Genomic DNA, 17131 nt, shown 5'->3' with positions numbered 1-17131 from the left:
CTATGAAATGTCTGTTTTTGTCAAAAACATTAAAGAAATGGAGACAAAGTATGCCGTTAGAAAATGTTCCTGACTCTTTGAAATCTAAAGATTGACTTTTCTTTTTCAATATTTTTTCAATGAAATTCAAAAAAATGGATTTATTAACTTGTTAATTTAAAATAAAGTAACTGCAAATATCTGAAAACATAACTTAAGTTTAAAACTACTAAGACTACGCATGTCATGGTTTAGAACAATATGGATACATCAATAAAATGTTTCGCATATATAATAAATTATGCTTGTTTCATTGAGAATATAGCCGATTCAAAGTACAAAAAGCGAATATCTATTCAATATTACAAAAATGGTTTTTTTTCTAAAAATCTTCCACAAAATAATAATCCATGTTAGGCTGGGTGGTTTTCAGGCTTTATCATTTCTAGTAGAAGAGGCCGTTTTTTCACAGCTTCCCAGTTTGACCTTTCGGCAAAAACCTTAGTCCCTTCATTGGACCAACTTCGTAGTATCATAAATTTGTCAAATATCTGCCATATTCTTTCATCAGGATTTTTATGCTTCTTTTTAGCAATGCAGCGTAAACAATTGACTAAATTCATCTGGATTCTGTCAACTTTTTCTGGTTCTTGTAAGACACATCGATCTGTTAAAAAAATAAATATTAAAAAGTTATCATTTATTTATTAGAAAATAGCGGGTCCGTGTGAACATTTTTTTTTATTTTTAAGAATTTGAAAAAATATAATCTTTGTTAATAATGTTCGCTTGTCATGTTTTGATTTTTTGTCAGATTTTCGGAGTCCTCTGGTTTTATCCATTTGAATGCGCATGCCTTAAAACATTTTGCCCATTGACCCCCATTTTTCTTTTTATAAATCTTTTACATGTATAATTATAAGCCATTTGTAAAAGTCTTATAAAATCCTTGTTATGTTTTAATAGTTTTGGGGCACTTATTTAAACTTTCAATGAAAAATCAAGAGAGAACATTTTCCAGCCAATATTTCAATGGCTAATATCTCGAAAACAAGCACATTGACCTATATATTTTTTTTGCTCCTTTGGTTCCTTTAATAATCCCCTATCAATATATAGTCGTGTTATGAAAAGCTTGTTATTTTGAAACTGAGTAGCGAACTTTCTTAAGGACAAATAGGATTACACAGTTCTTCATTGTTGGGGTTTACAGTATTTCGTTGAAAATTTCTTATTAAGATTATTAACAATCGGTAGTCCTCGAGTGAATCCGCTACTCACGAAGGTCAACAATGTATTAGTTTGCGATTACGTATAGTTTATGGTGAACCACTAGTGGTAGATCAATGGTATTTGGTATGCAGTTGTATTAGTATTGGCATATATCTCATTTCCATTGAGATAATTTGACCCCGCTCCCTCTGTTATGGTTTATTGACTTTGAAAGTTTGCTTAGTTTCAAATTTTATTTACTTCTTTGTTATTCCAAAAGAAACTTTCAACAATGATGCTGCATAATCATTGATCCCAAGTACCAGAACTACCCAAATATTTCACCTATTGACAAAGATACAGCTATGCGTAGAAACTATTTTGTTTTAAATATGTACTGCTTTCTTAAATGTTCCTTCCAACCAAGCCTGAACTAGTGGTTCCATACCTTAACCGCGAGGTGCTTTTTATAATATCCGTTTTGTTTAACATAATTAAATGTTCTAATATCCATACCACTAAATGTAATGACAATTGCTCGTGCAATTGTTACTTCTTCGGCTGTTAACTGACACTTCTGAAGACTGGTGGCAAAATCTAAAATCTGTTCTTTGGCTTTTGGTTCCAAATGTGTTATCTGAGAAAAATGTTGTCCGAATATTGGTACTTCACGAGGACCTGCAAATACTTTGAGAGTTGTGTTAATTCTAGTGTGCACTCCAAGAAGGCAGTATTCCATGTAACCAGCTGAAATAGAATATTCAAAAGATTTAGTTAAGGAATACACGAAAGATTTACTTAGGGAATGTACGAAAGATTTACTTATGAAATATAGTAAAGATTTACTTAGGAAATATACAAAAGATTTACTTGGGGAATACACGAAAGATTTACTTACATGTTATTTCTTCAATCGGTTATTATACCTGCATTTTAAAGTTAAGTCGGTTTTTTTTTGTGCCCCATTTATGGGCATTATGTTTTCTGCTATGTGCGTCCATTCGTTTGTTCGTTCGTCCATTCGTTTATTCGTCTGTCCCGTTTCAGGTTAAAGTTTTATGTCAAGGTAGTTTTTGATGAAGTTGAGGTCCTATCTACTTGAAACTTACTACACATTTTCCATATTATATGATCTTTCTTATTTTTAATGCCAAATTAGAGTTGTTATCCCATTTTCAGGGTCCACTGAACATAGAAAATGATAGTGCGAGTGAGGCATGCGCATCCGTGTACTAAGGACACTCTTTTTCAAGACATATTTTCTCCATTGACGCCTCTGGATTGCAATTCAAATGTCTTCGTAATCCGACGAATTAAAACGATAGAAAGCCTAAGAATACAACAAACATAAACAGAAACAGAAAGGATCATTCTTAAGTAACCAGCTATCAAAATATTATATTCTAAAGAAAATCGATTCCCTTTATGAACTGACCTATTTCTGGTATTTATTAATTATTTGATAAATTTTAATGAATTGTATTTTTAAGGCAAACATATATATATTTATATATATGGAAGGCCATATAATTTACCCTCAATTTAAGATAGACTCATGAATTTTAAGTGTCAATACAGGATGAACGGATCATATGGGGGAATATGCGCAATAGATTCTCCATAGGCGGTAATGTTAACGTTTTCTTCTGTTGCTCAGGCCATATCGTAAACTTGGATATGTATGATAGCTCGTTTTGAAGCTGATACACTTGCACATGTGTGGTGCGATTTTCGGGGTGGCAAGTGTGATTCGTTTTCCCGTCAAGTGTCCAACCCCGAAAGATGGTGAAAAATGTCACTCTCCACAGGAAATAATTCCAAAATTCTGACCATAAAAATCATTAAAAAATATGTCTTTTGTAAGTTTTTGATCAGGTTTATTATGTATACTTTTTTCCACATCTCCTCAGCTCTATAAAACACCAGTCCTTGTTTATTTATGTCAATTTTTAAAATCAAAGCTCCCTCATATGCATGGCGGACTAATCTTTTAATGAGAGTCAAAAATCTGTGTTCCTCATCTCAAGGTCCTTTAGGGGTATTGTCCCATATAAACCGGAGGGAAATAAGATACAAGCCCAAACGAAAAATATAAACAAGTCTAAATTGAAAACTATATTCAAACCTATGATTGCGTTGGATAAAAAACCGCAGTTTTTATACGTGTACATGTCAAAACAAATTTTGTTGTTGAAGGGTCTAAATACAGCACAAACAACATATTCCAAAAGACTAAAAAAGTTAAAAAAAATATTTAAACAAAACACATTTCACTAACAGGTCGAAAAACTGATGTTCTTTAACCCTGCTGACTGCCATTGGCGATTGCCAAATAAAATTGATCACAAGATGTAACAAAATGGATCTTTATATCAATTTAATACTTAACAGAAAACAATAAACTTGTGGCCAAGATATTATGCCACAAACATAAGGTGTCAATATTTAATTTGTTTGTACACCAGATCCGGATTTCGACAATGAATGAACAGTGATGTTAGGGATCGAAACGATATTTGGAAGGCCAGATAATTTACCCTCAATTTAAGATAGACTCTTGAATTTTAAGAGTCAATATAGGATAAACGGATCATATAAACCGGAGGGAAAATATGATACAAGCCCAAACGAAAAATATAAACAAGTCTAAATTGAAAACTATATTCAAACCTATGATTGCGTTGGATAAAAAACCGCAGTTTTTATACGTGTACATGTCAAAACAAATTTTGTTGTTGAAGGGTCTAAATACAGCACAAACAACATATTCCAAAAGACTAAAAAAGTTTAAAAAAATATTTAAACAAAACACATTTCACTAACAGGTCGAAAAACTGATGTTCTTTAACCCTGCTGACTGCCATTGGCGATTGCCAAATAAAATTGTTCACAAGATGTAACAAAATGGATCTTTATATCAATTTAATACTAAACAGAAAACAATAAACTTGTGGCCAAGATATTATGCCACAAACATAAGGTGTCAATATTTAATTTGTTTGTACACCAGATCCGGATTTCGACAATGAATGAACAGTGATGTTAGGGATCGAAACGATATTTGGAAGGCCAGATAATTTACCCTCAATTTAAGATAGACTCTTGAATTTTAAGAGTCAATATAGGATAAACGGATCATATAAACCGGAGGGAAAATATGATACAAGCCCAAACGAAAAATATAAACAAGTCTAAATTGAAAACTATATTCAAACCTATGATTGCGTTGGATAAAAAACCGCAGTTTTTATACGTGTACATGTCAAAACAAATTTTGTTGTTGAAGGGTCTAAATACAGCACAAACAACATATTCCAAAAGACTAAAAAAGTTTAAAAAAATATTTAAACAAAACACATTTCACTAACAGGTCGAAAAACTGATGTTCTTTAACCCTGCTGACTGCCATTGGCGATTGCCAAATAAAATTGATCACAAGATGTAACAAAATGGATCTTTATATCAATTTAATACTAAACAGAAAACAATAAACTTGTGGCCAAGATATTATGCCACAAACATAAGGTGTCAATATTTAATTTGTTTGTACACCAGATCCGGATTTCGACAATGAATGAACAGTGATGTTAGGGATCGAAACGATATTTGGAAGGCCAGATAATTTACCCTCAATTTAAGATAGACTCTTGAATTTTAAGAGTCAATATAGGATAAACGGATCATATAAACCGGAGGGAAAATATGATACAAGCCCAAACGAAAAAAATAAATATAAACAAGTCTAAATTGAAAACTACTTCAAACCTTTGCTTGCGTTGGATAAAAACCGCATTTTTTTATAAGAAGGATCAAGAAGATGTGGTATGAGCGCCAATGAGAGAAACTCTCCATTCAAGCCTATATAGATATCCCATTGTTACCTTTAAGTAAATCTAGTTGATCTGGCGTCTGGAGATCCGAAAACCCAGGTATATTTCTTGCAAATGTAACCATGTTCCGAACAGCTTGTTCCATTCGGGCTGCTATTAAGTTCATACGACGTTTTCTATCGTCAAGTTCCAATCCAGTTGCAGATAAGAATTCATTGTAAGTACTCCATGGGACTGGAGAAAGATTACCAAACGTTTCCATCTTTTCTTTGAATCTTTCCTGAAAAATAGATAAAAACAAACTGTTTTTGACCACTGAAAAATTGATATACAGCGTTTAAAGAATTAGACTGAGTTTATTGCAGTTCCCCTAACCTGTACTGGCCGTTACGGGTCTTACTACAAAAAAATATATATTCAAATATGCCAGTAGGTTTTCACAATTTTTTTTTATTTAACACTCGGAGTGAAAAAGTAAAAAAAATGTGCTTCTCTCCTTTCAGTATTTATTAAGCTCTAAATATATATCAAAGTCCTGTTTAACTAAACTTACATAAACAAAAGTATGCTTTTCAAGAAGACCACCTGGTTCAAAACTTTTTCTAAAATCGGCACAGAATCCTTCCTGGATTACAATTAAACGCGCCACTAATTCATCGACTTCCTGTTCCGTTACATCAATGGATGTCGTATCAACTGTCTGGTTTTCTTTTAGTTTTAACTTTCTGACCTCTGTTATATCTTTTGTTCTCTTTTCGTGAGTATACCTTCCAATTTTAATAGCTGAAATTAGACGATAGTATAAATAGTGTAAAAAGAAGACTATGTGGCTATAAACGTCTGACAGACATCTAAGATGTTGGTTGGTGTGTGAGATTTTTATTCGGATCAAACATTTTTGGGGGACTTTGATCAAGAAAACATTTTTCAATAATATTCAGGAATAAGAAATGTTTAAGGAACCCAATGTTGGTTTCTTCCCCTTAGGCAGCAACCATTTGATTTTCTGGGGGGGCTATGGGTTTTTTTTCTGGACAATTTTTTTTTCCGCCTGCGCCGAAAAACAATCTATTTTTTTCGCGACAAGTCGAAAACAATTTTCTTCTTTCAATTTTAGCATTACATATAGTGGCAGCTGAGGGTGAAACAAACAATTTCTTTTTCTCAGAATCAAAAACAAATTATTTTTTCCTCCAAAAACTGGAAACAAACTTTTTTTTCTAAAAAAACCAAAGCCCCCCCCCCTCCCCCCCCCCCCAGAAAATCAAATGGTTGCTGCCTTAATATGTAATGGGAACATTTTTTCTCTTAATTCCATTCTAAAAAGGTTGATTTTACTTGAGAGAGGCGCAATCAATAATTAAAAATCCATGCCCTACCACCCCTTCCTCTTTTTCATATACACAAACAAATATGAATGATCAATCATTATGTCTTGCACTGTTATAAAAGTAGATAAGAGGTCACCATACTGTCGTGTCTACATACTGCATAGCTTGGTTTTACGCGGACATTTTACAACTCGTAATAACCTGACTCGGGGTTTGTAGCAACAACCAAAAGGAATAGGCACTCAAATGAATCATAAACATTTGATATAAAAGATATAAGAATATGTGGTATGAGTGCCAATGAGACAACTCTTCCATCCAAGTCATAATTTGTAAAACGTTAACCGTACTAGGTCAAAGTACGGCGTCAGCCTTGGTTCACACGAAACAGAAAGCTATAAAGGGTCTCAAAAATATGACTAGTGTGAAACCATTCAAACAGGAAAAACAACGATCTAATCTATATATCGTAATACAAGAGAAATGGGAATTGAGAAACGCTTATGAATCGTATCAACATAGGTCAACCACTGAACAACAGGTTCCTGACTGACTTAGGACAGGTGCAAACAAATGCAACGGGTCTAATGTTTCAATAGGCACTAACCTAACATTAATGTGACAGCACAACATAAAAACGACACACTATGTGCTTACCTCCGTGTGCCATTCCAACATCCAGGCATTTTTTGTATCTACAATAGGAACACATTGTTCGTTTTCCAGTTCCAAGTTTACATGAGCCATCTCCTTTAGCACAAACGTATTTTTCATTTTTCTTTTCTATCTTGACTATGCTGCGACGGAAGAAACCCTGAAATATATTAGTTTTATTTGTATTTTCATGTAATATTCACCCAAATTACATAAATGTCTCGTTCGAAGTATGATATTGTAACCACACTGTCCCAAAGAATAAATAGTGTAAGCCATGTTTACTGTATGTATTGTAAAAGTGAAACCCCAAATTTCGAAAAACATTTTCTAACGTTCATCTTCGAACTGTAGTTAACTTAATGATTATTAATAATTATAATGATTATAAAACCATGGTAGTCTGTGTGTCAGCATTTCTCGTCAGATACTACTTTTAGCAAATTTTGGAGGGGTGAACCGTCAGTGTGAAAAGACCAAGATTATTTTCTTTAATCATTAGATTAAATGACATTGATTCGGCTACAATTGTATTCGGGTCATATAACCGTTCAAAATATGCCGTTAACCTCTGTATTTTACCTTTGAAAAAAATAGGTAGTGCATATATGAACATTCTACGGAAGAGTATTAGCGCCACACATTTTTTTTATTTTTCTTCCCATGTTAACGTTAAACGCAAACCTTTGAGATATAACGCAAACATTTGTTTGATCTTATTTCTTATTTAAGATTCAAAGGAAACAGTAGTTATTAATGGAGGAGGCTGTATATATTTAAATTTATCACCTCTGTAGTTATTGCAAAGTAAAATGCTTGAATAATTATATCATATCATTGACTAATAATGAGCAGAATAATATAAGAAGATGTGGTATGAGTGCCAATAAGAAAACTCTCCATCTTTTTAAAGTCACTATTCGTAAAAGTAAACCATCATAGGCCAAAGTGCGGTCTTCAACACGGAGCATTGGTTCACACTGAACAACAAACTATAAAGGCCCCCAAAAACGATATCCATGTTACTACTAGTATATATATTACAAAGAAAATTGAGTAAATTGGGGTTATACATAAGAAATAAAATCAATCCTGCTTATAAAACTATAACCGAATATAAATATACTTCCAAAGTAAGCTCTCGTTTGAGAACTGTTAAAGTAGGTTAGATTCAATCAAGCTACCCTTTGGCAATAAATGTATAGAATGAAGATGTTTTATTAATAAAATTATGTTCTCTCTATTCAAATTGCTACCCAAGCATCTTAAAAATACTTCATTATATTGAAATGAAAATTCTATGACTTTCTATCAAAGATTCTTGATCATATTCTGAGATTCAAAAAAAAACATGTTTCCTTATTAATAATTCATTTTAAAGCAGAAAGATCATTTTGTCTATTTGACTTGGAGGTTTCACAATTGTATGACATTATTTTTTATCTTTCAATTTAAATATGACCATATACTAAACTACATGTATATCTATTTTCTTGTTAAATTATATACTTTTCTGATGCACAAATCAGTCTTAATTTATGTATAATTGCACTTCAAGTATTCCATTATTCCTATGCATATTTATTATAATAATTTGGCCTTATATGTATGTTTCTTTTTTTATCTACTCGTAAATCACATCCGAAATGAATGACAGACGGACATATATACAAAACTTAATGAATAATTAAAATCAAGATATTTGCGTTATAATGCAAATGTTTGCGTTAAACGCAAAGGTTTGCGTTATATCGCATGTGTGCGTTAAAACGCAAAAGGTTTGCGTTGTAACGCATATATAGGAAGAAAAAAAAATGTGTGTCGCTAATACGCTTCCGTAACATTCCATTCTAGGATATCATTTTATTCAAAATATCATAGTAAAGTGGTACAGTTTAAGTTGTAAAAGGAGTTCCTATGGGAAATTGCATTGTCGAAGTTTACAGAAATGCAACCTATACGTATATACATACGTCAAAGTATAGATAACAGATAGATCAGTAAGAGTTGATAAATGAATTTGGTTTTTATCAGTGCGTAATCTTAGTGCATTTCATTGCAATTGTAGGTAATGAAACTAATTGCATCAGAATTTTTAACCGGATTTTTGTGACAAAAAAGTCGGTTATTGATTTGGGGATGTACGGCGGTCGGTTGGTAATAAAATGTTGTCCGTGCATTACCTCATGAACCGTTCAACCAAAGCTTTTAAAATTTTAATATGTTGTTACTGACAACTAAATGAAGGTCAAGTTCAATAATTTTGACTTTTACCGTTCAGGAGTAATGGTTCTAGAAAAATTGAAAAATGGAGTTTCCAGTCGTGTCCGTGCATTTACGCATGAACTGTTCTACCTAAGCTTCCCAAATTTTAATATGTTGTTACTGATGACAAAATGGAGGTCAAGTTCAATAATGGCGATTTTGACTTTTACCGTTCAGGAGTTATGGTTCTTGAAAGATTGAAAAATGGTGTTTCCAGTCGTGTCAGTGCATTTTCTCATGAACCATTCAACCAAAGCTTTTGAAATTTTTATATGTTGTTACTGATGGCAAATTAGAAGTCAAGTTCAATAATGACGATTTTGACTTTTACTGTTCAGGAGTTATGGTTCTTGAAAGATTGTGAAATGGCGTTTCCATTCACGTTGTTGCATTTACTCATAAACCATTCAATCTAAGCTTTTCAAATTTTAAGATGTTGATACTGATGACAAAATGGAGGTCAAATTTGATATTGACGATTTTCACTTTCACCATTCATCAGTAATGGTTCTTGTGATATTGCCAGGACACAAATAAATATTAATAAATCCGGTTTGCTGTCGTTGTGACAGCCTCTTGTTTATCTTTATTCCCAGTTTATCACCAACTTATTCAAATATAATAATGGTACATTAATACACGGATGCCCCACTCGCTCCATTATTTTCTCTGTTCAGCGGACTATGAAATTGGGGTCGTTAACTCCAAAAACTTTAACCAGAATCTTTAACCTGAAGCGGGACAGACGGAGAATAGATAGACGATCGGGCAGACAGACGGACGGACGCAAAGACCGAAAAACATAATGCCCCTAAGTGGAGCATAAAAACTCAGTTTGTGTTACAAAGAGACCGATTTTATCTCATTTCCTTACGTTTTAAGTAAAAGGTGCTAGATGTTGCAATGTCATATAGTTGCACGAGACCATGCACATATGATACACTTTATATTACAATTGAGTTAATGTTCCTGCATCTACTTACCTTACATGGCTCACATGTATTTGCACCATAATGAAGTCCTGAAGCCTTTTCTCCACAAACTCTACACGGTGGAAGATGTTCGGCATCAGGCGGTTGGTTTTTCCTATGTTTTTTCTTAGGTGGTTGCTGTTCTAATTTCGAATCTTTCGATTCTCCTTTATTTATCGGTTCCGAAATTTCCACTTCCCCTCTATGTATAATTGATTCCGAATCGTCCGATTCTTCTCTTTGTATAATCGATTCTAAATTTTCCGGTTCTCCTCTTTGTATAATCGATTCCGAATCTTCTGAATCCCCTTTTCCACTATCTGTAGAAGGACTACAAGATAGCTCTTTGTCTAGCGCTGACATACATATTGAATCAAATGATAAGTGATTTGGTGGACTGTCAGATAGCGGAAAGTCACCAATACCAAAGAATAAGTCAGTATCCGATGGTAGGTCGGGAGTTAACAATGTTGAATTCAAGAAATCCATATTCCAACTATCCATTATAGTATCTGTACACTCAATCTGAAAAATATATTTCATTTCTGTGATCGAAAAATAAATTTTCGAAGAGCATAGAATATGTGTAAGCCGAAATTTGCTCCTGTGAAAAATGTTCCAGTGGAACTAATATAATAGGAAATATGAATCTTTTTTTCACAGATGATTTCTATGTAATTTGTTTCATCTCTATACAATAAGTTCCACATGTTACCTGGTCATATAAGTACCGACTTGATGTTTTTTTTTTTCTTTTCTCGACCCATTTTTCTTTTCATATTAGACGTCAGTAGCTCATAAAAGGTCATTTACCCAAATTGTAAGGTGATTCTAGATAGAAGGTATACGCCAGAGTCTGCCTCAGCTTTTTTTACTTTTTTTAACATAATACATAGAAAAGGAGTTCTACATAAACCTATCATTATTTATGGTTATTTTTTCCTTAGTTAATCAGTGCTCTTTCGAAATATGGAATTGAAAATTCTAGAATTATTTAATGTCACCCAAGTATACATTTTTTAATAATTTTTTTTTTACTAAAACTAACTATTTATATCAAAAGCTTCTTTTTTTTTTATTAAAACTAACTATGTATATCAAAAGCTTTTTTTTTTTATTAAAACTAACTATTTATATTAAAAGCCTTTTTTTTTTTTTATTAAAACTAACTATTTATATCAAAATCCTTTTTTTTATATATTAAAACTAACTATTTATATCAAAGCTTTTAGTGTAACATAAGATTAAATGAAATTAAAAGATTTGAAAACTTTGAGATAACACACAAGTACATTTGCTCTTTCTTGTAGCTCTTCATATAGTCGCTGACAATGTATTAGCTTCCAAAGAAGACACAAGTCGTACACATGGATCTCTCTCACTTTACAGGGTACATTTAGTCCAAATAATTGTGTTTAAAGTCTATTTTTCTTTTTGCTGTGAAATTTTCCGGCAAAGTAGGAAGGCATCAGCAGAATAATAACATACCCTTTTTCAGACGTCATAATTATTTGGACAATGACGTCATAATCATTTGGACTATCTACAAGTCGCAAATTTACATGTACTTTTTGTATGTTATACTATCATAGGCGGATCCAGGGGGACCTTTTGATTGATTGTATAGGGAATCTCTAAAGCACGACTGGAGAGAGCCCCCTTTTTTTCTTAGGTCAGTTATCCCCCCTTTATCAAGATTTCTGGATCCACCACTGACTTTATGATACTAAATGTTTCAGAAATATCACTGGTTTTCTTTTCGTGAATGTGTTTGATTTTGTAAAGTAAAAATGTTTGCATAGATCTACAAAATTGGTGTAACAGTTCAGTTCGAATTTTAAAAAAAAACGTCTCTAAACTTCGTATAAGATAAACCTTGCGGTAGTTTTAATAGAAATCTGACCGTTATGTTTGTTAAAATATGCTTAATTAAAATCAGTTACAGGTTTTGTTGAATATTCTACGTCGATAATTTAAAATTCGCAGTTTGTTCAAACAGTTCATTGACATAACAAAAATTCAGACGTTTGCTTTGCTGTTGAAAATATTTAATAATATTTGCAGTAATTAAAAAAATAAAAATGAATATAAATAACCACACCTACATAGTCTGCACACAGGAAACTAGTTTGAACCTGCATGATGAGAATGATTGCCAACATGTAGGAAACTAGTTTAAACTTGAATGATTAGAATGATTGCCAACATGAAGGAAACTAGTTTAAACCTGCATGATTAGAATGATTGCCAACATGTTAGAATGATTGCCAACATGTAGGAAACTAGTTTAAACCTGCATGATTAGAATGATTGCCAACATGTAGGAAACTAGTTTAAACCTGCATGATTAGTATGATTGCCAACATGTAGGAAACTAGTTTAAACCTGCATGATAAGTATGATTGCCATCATGTAGGAAACTAGTTTAAACCTGCATGATAAGTATGATTGCCAACATGTAGGAAACTAGTTTAAACCTGCATGATAAGTATGATTGCCAACATGCAGGAAACTAATTTAAACCTGCATGATAAGTATGATTGCCAACATGCAGGAAACTAATTTAAACCTGCATGATAAGTATGATTGCCAACATGCAGGAAACTAGTTTAAACCTGCATGATAAGTATGATTGCCAACATGTAGGAAACTAGTTTAAACCTGCATGATAAGTATGATTGCCAACATGTAGGAAACTAGTTTAAACCTGCATGATAAGTATGATTGTCAACATGCAGGAAACTAATTTAAACCTGCATGATAAGTATGATTGCCAACATGCAAGAAACTAATTTAAACCTGCATGATAAGTATGATTGCCATCATGGAGGAAACTAGTTTAAACCTGCATGATAAGTATGTTTGCCATCATGTAGGAAACTAGTTTAAACCTGCATGATAAGTATGATTGCCAACATGTAAGAAACTAGTTTAAACCTGCATGATTAGAATGATTGCCAACATGTAGGAAACTAGTTTAAACCTGCATAATTAGTATGATTGCCAACATGTAAGAAACTAGTTTAAACCTGTATGATTAGTATGATTGCCAACATGTAGGCGAACTGATTATCTTGTTATCTTAGATTCGTAAATCATTTGACAGCAGAGTTGGATGGGTGGATACTGGTTAATGTCCAGTGGCAAATTAAACAATTATTAAGGACTAAATTATTTGAATGTAATATGAATTGAATATGAATAGCATTTTCAAATATTTTGGACTCGAGCATCACTGAAGAGACATTTATTGTCGAAATGCACATCAGGTGCATGCAGAACAACTGGTACCGTTTATGTTATGAATCCTAATACATGTATGTACTGGACCGACACTCTGAGCCGGATTTTCAACATGCTAGTTCACAAAGCAACAGTTCGCAGGACAACACGTCACCCTACCCATAACACATTAGTCTGACTCCAAGCATACCAGTTTTTGCTCTTACTCCTGAATATTGCATACCAGTTTTTGCGATTACTCCTGAATATTGCGTTATTAGCAGAAATGCATGCAGCAAATATCGATGCATTATACATGTATGTATTCAGGAGTGAGATATTTCTACTATAGTACATGACATATCTATAAGCAACAATACTTCCATTTGCGGATCCAGTGAGAGCTCTGTACCCCCCCCTTTTTGTGGGAAAAATTTGGTTGATTGTATAGGAAATCACTGAAGCATGACTGAAGCCCAACCCTGCTCCCTTAATAAGTTCAGTCAGCGGGTGCCCCTTATGAAAAGTTCTGGATCCGCAACTTACTGTTTTCTTTTACAAAAATACCACAAGGTTTGTCTTCGGCATATTATTTCAAGGGCTTTCTTGTGATTATCAGTCACGATAACATAAAGATATATATAGATATATAGACATTATCTTTACATTCGTATGATTTTTGGTACAACTGCCCTTTAATAAGTTGCATAAACGTCGATGATATATTTAACAATTCAACAAAATAATGGAACTTGATCATTTACTAGAATAGTATACGTTGCAGAGTCGCTATGTTACGAACAGATCAATATTTCTATTAATATCAATATGTAAATCTGTTTCTTATCAGGGGCGGATCCAGCCATTTTAAAAAGGGGGGGTCCTAACCCAGGACAAAGGGGGGGTTCCAATTACATGTCCCCATTCAAATGCATTGATCGTCCAAAAAAAGGGGGGTTCCAACCCCCGGAACTCCCCCCCCCTCTGGATCCGCGCCTGCTTATGATACATGTACGTAAAAATGTAAAACGGAAGCACCCAATACTGCAAAATCTTAAAAATTGATTCTTGATATAAATTTTAGACTCATACAGTCACGTAATATATAAATCACTGAAGATCAATGTTACGATTAACATCAATTATTATATGTAAAACCTTTTTTAAATAGTTCATTATATCTGATAAATGTACATGTACAACTTGAATGCAGGTTCATGTATTGCAAAATCTTAAAGATCTTTGATAAATTTTATACTCATTATGATATAATATACATGTATATATCACTAAAGATCAATAAGTCTTTCAATATCAACATGTAATTAAAATCTTTTTTTTAATACTTCCTTATGATACATGTACATGTAAAACGGAAGTACCGTGGCCTAATACTGCAAAATCTTAAAGATTGGTTCTTGATATAGATTTTAGACTCATACATGTAATATATAGACCACTAAAGATCAATATTACTTTTAACATCCATTTATATGTAAAACCTTTTTTCAAAGAGTTCATTATGATACATGTACATGTACAAAGGCAGCTCCAAAACTGCAAAATCTTTAAGATTCTTGATAAATTTTTGACTCATTATGACATAATATATAGATCACTAAAGATAAATATGTCTATTAACATCAATATGTACTGTAAAACCTTTTTTTTTTGTATATTCCATTATGATACATGTACATGTACACAAGTGCCCAATACTGCAGATTCTTGATATAAATTTTACACTCATAATATATTTATAAATCGCCAACAAATTTGATAATAAGGTAAAACATATATAAACATATACATAAATATTACATTTCGTAATGTGACTGCATCGATCATACAGTATTACCATGTCATAAACTAGGTCGATGTTTCAAGTGGACAGAGTCAATTAAAATCATAATTATAACTGATAAATTAACTTTAACTTGACGCCCTGAATTAGCTCAAGCAGAGACATATATACACATATATGTCTCTGGCTCAAGGAAATAAATGCCACATAATAGTAAATAATTTGTTTACTGACCTTATTTAACCAAGTTATAGTTGCTTAATAAGGACAAACTGATATACTCCTATCGATAGAGCAATTCAGCCATGGGCGCTTATCATAATACACATACAGGTAGATTAAATGTCCAACGGCGCATGTTATGACGTCGATTATATGATTTCATATTGTATTTTAAGATTAACAACAGAAAAAATAATAAATGAATAATATAATCAACGCCTTGTACGTACTATTTAATGAACTTCATTCATTGACCGACTTAATTCGTTTAAATAGTACAATACAATTCAAAACGTACGATATGTACATTCATGGAGTACCTGCTAGTACCTAACGTCACGCGGCAAGTATTTCGAGCACAAATCGTGGTCATAGGTATGAGATAGGGACACTTATTATACATGTAACAAGTGGTAGTCGTGGTCAAGCTGGAACATACAACTCGAAATAAGCCTCATGATAAATGATATAGTATATATCTATAGTATATATATTTATATATACTAATTTAAAAGGTGGAGAAATTCAGATGAAACATAAAAGTTCTTATCAGAAATCGATTTTTTCCCTGTTAGATACGATATAAAATGCATTAGGCAACAACCATTTTCTTATCTGGGGAGGGGGGGGGGGGGGCTGGGATTTTTTTGAAAAAAATATTTTGATGGCTTAGCTGAACGAAAAAAAAATTATGTTTTGCACTGTAGCTGAAAAAAAAATTATGCTGTCATCTGCTTGAAAAAAAAATTTGCACTGCTGAATTTGAGAATAGTGAAAATAACAACAGTTGAGACAGTGGAACAGAAGATTATACACATCTGTCCAGTCTACAGATTAAGCTAAGATTTATATTTATACCTTATTACTTTTTGTATTTTCCCGTAATAGTGTTTGATCCAGAAATATTTAAAAGCATTCCAAATCTCCCGCATGTATGCTACTACATTAACACATACTTAAAACTGCAACTATCATAAACATGATATGGTCATTTTATAACACGGATAGATATCTATAATACTAAAATTACGAGGTCCAATTTGTCAGCCGTCATCACGTAAAAACGACGAATCAAAGAATTCAACTTTATATATAACTAATATTGTACTAAGGTGTAGATTAAAAATTACACCACTCCAGGCCCTTTTGTTTTCCACGTAATTAATATTGCCAATAATTAAGAAGTTCCGGGTCGAGTCCGATACCGATACCAATAGTATATTCACCTGTTACCTATTACCTTATCTGTACGTTCCGCATCTGATAGGCGCACCAACAAACGGTGTATTCAGGATTAATATGACAGGGTTGACACTACTAAATTGTCGAATTGTTACCTATTGTAGTATTTTAATCAGTAAGACTTTCTAAGATAACAATACGAATACTAAAAATCTGGACTAAAAATAAGGCGTATAGGTACAGTTTTAAATTTGTTAGCGGGCATGACGTAAAACAGCGAATCAAAGAATTCAACTTTATTTATAACTAATATAGGACAATGCTGTTGATTAAAAAATACTCCATTCCAGGACCATTTGTTTTCCAAATAATTAATATTACCAATGATTGATAAGTTCCAGTTCGACGGGTTCAAACAGAAAGATTTGAAAGCAGAGAAAACTGTGTATCTTATAATCG

General features: G+C 32.7%; 1 protein-coding gene across 1 annotated transcript; it reads right to left on the bottom strand.

Moving 5' to 3' along the window:
* Window positions 1–365: 365 nt before the first annotated feature.
* LOC143083615 (oxysterols receptor LXR-alpha-like) lies at window positions 366–15634 on the bottom strand. Its single transcript, XM_076259890.1, has 7 exons — window positions 15503–15634; window positions 10255–10767; window positions 7010–7166; window positions 5575–5804; window positions 5073–5301; window positions 1708–1938; window positions 366–646 (listed from the first exon to the last, which is right to left on the bottom strand). The coding sequence occupies exons 2-7, from the start codon at window positions 10744–10746 to the stop codon at window positions 393–395; spliced, it is 1593 nt and encodes a 530-aa protein (XP_076116005.1). The 5' UTR covers window positions 10747–10767; window positions 15503–15634; the 3' UTR covers window positions 366–392.
* Between the last annotated feature and the right edge of the window lie 1497 nt (window positions 15635–17131).

This window comes from Mytilus galloprovincialis, chromosome 7, assembly GCF_965363235.1.
Source record: "Mytilus galloprovincialis chromosome 7, xbMytGall1.hap1.1, whole genome shotgun sequence".
In the NCBI taxonomy this organism is placed as follows: Eukaryota; Metazoa; Mollusca; class Bivalvia; order Mytilida; family Mytilidae; genus Mytilus; species Mytilus galloprovincialis.
The sequence above is the reverse complement of the archived record's forward strand: the minus strand, read 5'-3'. Positions and strand labels throughout refer to the sequence as shown.